A 5,025-nucleotide genomic window follows, 5' to 3' on the forward strand; every position below is an offset into this window, starting at 1 on the left:
CATGGCAGGAAAGCCCCCCTACCCCACTCAGCCCCCCTTCCCGGGCTTCCCCACACAGCCCCAGCCCCCGGTGCCCCCTCGGCCTCCGTACCCCACTGGGCCCACGCCTCCCTATGGGTTCCCCTCGCCCTCAGGGCCCACCTGGCCGGGCTACTAGGTGCCCTCCTGGCACAGAGACTGAGGGGTGGGCAGGAGTGGCGTGGGCTCTGTGGATGTGGCCTTGGCAGTGTGGCAGTGGCACAGCAGCCGGGACGGCTCCTTCAGAGCTTGCTGCGGATGCCGCCCGGGTGTGTGCGTAAGCCGGCGAGGTACACACCGCCTGTGCCTGTTGCCGTGCCTGTGCCAGGGATGTGGCCAGGCCAGGCTGGGTCAGGAGAGCAACATCTTTCCTGCAGAGCCATACTTAACCCGACGGGCTACTGTCGGGCTGATTCCATGCTGGGCTGGCACGCAAGCCCCACGACGGTCGCCTGGGCTCTGGCTGATGGATGAGCCAGGAAGCCTCGGTGGGGTGCTGGGCCCGGCCTGCACCCCGCCCATCCTTTTGTGCCTTGATCCCCTGCGGCCTGCCACCCTGTGTAGCCTCCCGACCCCGACCCAGACAGATGTCCCCACAGTGCCCTCTTCCGAGTGTCGCAGCAGCCACGCTCGCTCAGGACCAGTGAGGCAGAAGCAAGGGTGCCCGGGTGGCTGCAGCGTGTGGGCTGGAAGTGTATGTGCCTTGAGGTGTCCCTGCCTGGCCTCGCCCTCTGGGCACGGGCAGGGGGATGGAGGATGCCTGGCCTGGGGGCTGCCGGGTTTGTGCGGTGCCAGGGTGGGGCTGGGCCCTCCGCTGTGCCCACCGTGGGCGGCGTGCGTGAGGGTCGTGGAGCCTGTCCTGGGCGGCTGTCCGTGTTTGTGTCATGAACCGCCGCAGTAAACGTGGGCAAGCCACACCTGTGTCCTGCTGCCTCCTTGGGCTGTCAGCCTGTCTCCGTGGGGCCCCCTTTACGTCCCCATTGGCGTACCCCACTCTGTCCCGTCCAGTCTGAGGCTGCAAGGCCACAGGGTCCCACGAGGGGGCGCCCAATGCCAGCCAGCGGGGAAGGCCTTGCTTCTGCCACCTGCAGGCTGCAGCCCACCAGTTTTTACTGACCAGAATGCTGGGTGTGGCCAGCCTGAACCCCCACCCAGCCGCTGGGACCACAGCTTCTGAGTCTCTCCAGCCAGGGTCTGTCCCCACGGGTGACAAGGCTGCAGGAATGGCCAGCACTGCCTCCCCTGGCCATGTCATGACCTGCTCTTGCCTGCACCATCGCCTCTGCAGCTCCCCGCTGCCCTGTGAATCCTGCTTTTAATCAGGAGGAGACAGTGGCCCTGTGGTCCCATCCCTCGGCCACTTTTCCTGCCATCATCTGGATGTGGCGTGGGCCCAGGGTACACCTGGCTATAGGGACGGAGCTGAGATGTTGTTCTCAAATGCAAGCGCTTTACATGGAGCTATAAGCTATGGTAGAAGCACTTTTGGGGCGGGTACTGGGAATCGAACTTGGGCCCTTGCGCTTGTGAGGCAGACAGCGGAACCACTGAGCTAAATCCCTGGTCCCTGAGGTGTCGCTCTCGAAGCCCCATCCCTGTGTGGTGGGAGAGGCCATCGCTCCCGCTGACTGCTCCAGCCTGAAATGGTGGCATGGCTGGTCACGGGCCTTCCACCGGCTCACAGGTCCCATGAGGTTGGCCCCTGTGCAGCCCAAAGCTAGAGACCCAGCGTAGATACACGGCCAGCAGCCCCAAGGTATCCCCTCAAGTCAGGGCCCTGGCTTCCCTTGGGGTCCCTGGTTTACCTGATGGGACGGTGCCCACACACAGGAGGCGGTCAGGTCTGAGGGGCCCAAGTCACCCTGAGTGTTCTCACTGGAGCACAGCACTGCCAGGTGGCCTGGGTCGGGTCTGCCAGCCAAGGTGGGACCCTGGCAGGAACCCTTGTTGACGGGAGAGCCCCCAGGGTGTGGGCGGCCTGGCAGGTCTCCAGGAAATGTCATTTATGACAGTTTCTAAAGACTCCTGGGCTGCACTTGCTGTATGGGTTTTAGTACCATGTTGGCTCTAGGCTGGAGTAGTGACCACATGACAGCCCCTACCTAGGGAGGCACTGCTGGGAAAGGGGGTCCCGGCTCCCCCCTGACGGCAGCCTCTTGGTCCCTGTCCAGGGCCCAGCCCGGGTGGCTGCAGCAGGTGTCCCAGGTGTGGCCCCAGGTTGTCCCAACCCAGCGTGGCTGTAGGACAGCTGGTGTCCTCCAGACCTCATTCTGTGCCTCCTACACCCAGGTGCTCCAGGGACCCCTGTGCTGCCCCAGGGTTGCCTCTGTGGCCGGGACTGTGGGTCCCCAGTGCCCGGTACAGAGTGAGGCCTCCAACTGGGACCGTGCCTCAGGAGGGCCCTGGATAGGAGATGGCGCACTGGTGCTCTCACAAGTAGAAGCATTATTTACACGAACAGGTTCACCAGGCACCAGAGAACCCCCGAGGGGCAGAGTCCAAGGGCAGGAAAGGGGCTCCCTGGGCACACCTCAGCCTCCAGGTGCAGGGCCTCTCAGCAGCCATGTGGAGGGTTCGGCTGCACACACCCAGGTCCCAGGTCCTGGCGGGCAGGCGGGGTAGAGGTGGGGCATCCCCTGCAAGGGGCACGCAGGTCTGGTTTTCCGACCAGCTCCCAGCTCTTCAGGGAGAACAGCAGCCACCCTGGTGGGGTCTCCTGCTGGGCTCGCCGTTCAGAGCACGTGTCTTCCTTCTCCTCCCTGCTTACCGCCCTCTGCCAGTCCTTGTGGAGACCTTAGGCACCGGTGCACAGAGCCGACCGTGGCCTCTGCTCTCGTCCTGCGTTGCTCATGTGGTTCTGCATGAGGCCGGTCAGCGCGTCCCAGTAAATTACTCTTGAGGCAATCTCATTCCGAGATCTTCAGAAGAAGTTTCTGAAGATGAAGGCTAGCTCTGTCCACTGCTGCGGGAGAGGCTCAGCCCTGAGGGTCCCGTGACCTTGGACGCCGTGGGGCTGTGGGCACAAGGGACCCACACCCGAGCCTGGCTCTCGCCTGGCCCTCATCTGGAGCCTCTTCCCAGGGCGTCAGTGTTGCTCTTATGTTTGCTTTCATGGAAGCTCCGTGAGCAAACTGCCCGTCCCTCTCCTCACAGCCAGAGCCCTGTTCCCCCGTTCCCACAGTGGGTCTGCTGCATGGGCCGTGGTACTTCCTCAGGCCGCTCACAGGCACCTCTGCTTTTTCTTACAATGCTGCATAGGTCAGAAGCTGGCCCTGTGCGCTGAGTGTAGACCCCAGGCCCTGCGGGATCTCTCCCAGCAGCTTTCCGGAAGGCTGTGCCTCCAGGCGTCCGGTGGGCTGTCAGGAAGCTGCAGGCGCTTACCCTTTCCCTCCGCAGGGCAGGCAGAGCTGGCGCGCAGAGCCGGCGCGGCCTCACAGCCTGTGGGTGGCGTGCAGGTCATAGTCGCTGTCCGAGGAGTTGTCAGGTTGCGCGGCTGAGAGGCGCAGGGCCCCCTCCAGAGCTGGGAGGGCGAGGTGGAGTTGGGGAGGTGGCGGAGCCGGCCCAGGTCAGCGATCAATCGCAGGCCTGGCTCCTGTTCTGGTCAAGTTGGCCACACGAGGCCAGTGATGCTGGGTTGTGCTCCCTGGCTGGGCTCCCACAGGACACTGATGGCCTGAACTGGCCCAGGGCCCGTGGGAAGCAGGCCGTCAGCCACAGCGGGTGAGCTTGGGTGAGGGAGCAGTCTGGGGTGCCGGGTGAGGGCTCTTGCCGCACCCTCACTAGGACCTGAGTACAGTGGACAGAGGCTCCTCCCCGCCTCCCCTCCCAGCCGGGCGCCCACCCTGCTCACCTGGGTAGGCAGACAGGCGCGAGTTCCGCGGTGGCTGGCTGTACTCGTTGTCCGCGTGCTCCCTGGGGTGGTTCTCAGGCTGGGCCCGCACGGTGGCCGTGGGGTTGCGGTGGAAAGACACTGCGCACGAGTGGAGGGCAGTCGGGCCTGGCCCTCCTCCCACCCCAGGAGCCTGTGTCCCTGTCCCATTCTGTCCTGCCAGAGAGGCAGGGTGACACCAGCCCTGCGTGTGTCACCACCCTGGGAGGTCAAGCCCGCGGGGTCACGGAGTGGGCTCCAGTGAGGGACCATTGCCTTCCCCGGGCGGAGGGCCTGTTTGTCCCAAGTGGCCAGCCGCTCGGACCCGGCCCTGCCCCAGGAGAGCCAGCGGAGCACTGCCCGGCCTCCTCGGAGGTGGTGCGGCTCCACAGGTGTGGGCAGGTGAGAAGCTGAGCCAAGGTGAGCCCGGCCTGTGCAGTCACGGGGCCCCTCGTGTGGGTCACGGGGTGCAGAGGTGAGGGAGTGGGCGGGAGCCTCAGCCCCGGACACTGGGCCTCGCTCACACCCCAGGGCGCCGTCTGTGGCCCCCGGGACACTCACTGGTCTGGCTCATCCCGGTCGGGCCGATCCACTGCCGCTGCTTCTTCTGGCGGACTGGGCGAGAGAGAGGGGGTGGTGAGGGCGAGTGTGTGCGTGTGTGTGCGTATGCACGTGTGCACGCGTGTGCCAGTGGGTGGCCGAGGGGAGGCCAGGGGCCCCGGCTGTCTGGTTGGTAGGGGCCGGGCCGAGGAGGCCTCTGGAGATGTGCTGTGCTGGCCGGAGTGAGCTAGCACCGCCCACCCGGCCTTGCGCCCTTGTCCCGGTGCCACTTCCTGTCGCTGAGCTCTGTGGTCATGAGGTGTGCAGTGTCCTCTCGGTGCGTGGGGAAACTGAGGCTCCGGGGCAGGGAGCGGCTGGTTTCGGGCCCAGCCATGTCGTCAGAGGCCACGCCGATGACCACGTTGGACAGCGGACCCTCCCGACCTCCATCACTCTGGGAGGAAGGCGGAGTGGCGGGGGCTTGAGCACCCACCTCTCTTCAGCAGCTTCCTGTAGGCCAGGGGGCCGCACACCACCAGCAGCACAGCCAGGAGCACCACAGCTAGGACGATGCTCCCCACGCTTCCCGCAGCCGGGCC

The 5,025-nt window shown here is 65.6% G+C and overlaps 2 protein-coding genes across 2 annotated transcripts in view; one reads left to right on the forward strand and one right to left on the reverse strand.

Moving 5' to 3' along the window:
• The window catches only part of Vps37c (VPS37C subunit of ESCRT-I), a 7,097-nt gene extending 3,821 nt beyond the window's left edge, over positions 1-3,276 (forward strand). Inside the window, exons 5-7 of the mRNA XM_010633150.2 lie at positions 2,190-2,223; positions 2,308-2,454; positions 3,172-3,276. Coding sequence (XP_010631452.1) covers positions 2,190-2,223; positions 2,308-2,454; positions 3,172-3,276 — 286 coding nt within the window. The remainder of the gene's footprint in view (positions 1-2,189; positions 2,224-2,307; positions 2,455-3,171) is intronic.
• Positions 2,487-5,025, reverse strand: part of Cd5 (CD5 molecule) — a 7,707-nt gene continuing 5,168 nt past the window's right edge. The window contains exons 6-9 of the mRNA XM_033756582.1: positions 4,920-5,024; positions 4,448-4,501; positions 3,869-3,988; positions 2,487-3,538 (exon numbers count right to left, since the gene is read on the reverse strand). Coding sequence (XP_033612473.1) covers positions 3,450-3,538; positions 3,869-3,988; positions 4,448-4,501; positions 4,920-5,024 — 368 coding nt within the window. The 3' untranslated portion in view covers positions 2,487-3,449. The remainder of the gene's footprint in view (positions 3,539-3,868; positions 3,989-4,447; positions 4,502-4,919; position 5,025) is intronic.

This window comes from Fukomys damarensis, unplaced genomic scaffold (genome assembly GCF_012274545.1).
Source record: "Fukomys damarensis isolate Sample0158 unplaced genomic scaffold, DMR_v1.0_HiC HiC_scaffold_27, whole genome shotgun sequence".
Classification (NCBI taxonomy): domain Eukaryota; kingdom Metazoa; phylum Chordata; class Mammalia; order Rodentia; family Bathyergidae; genus Fukomys; species Fukomys damarensis.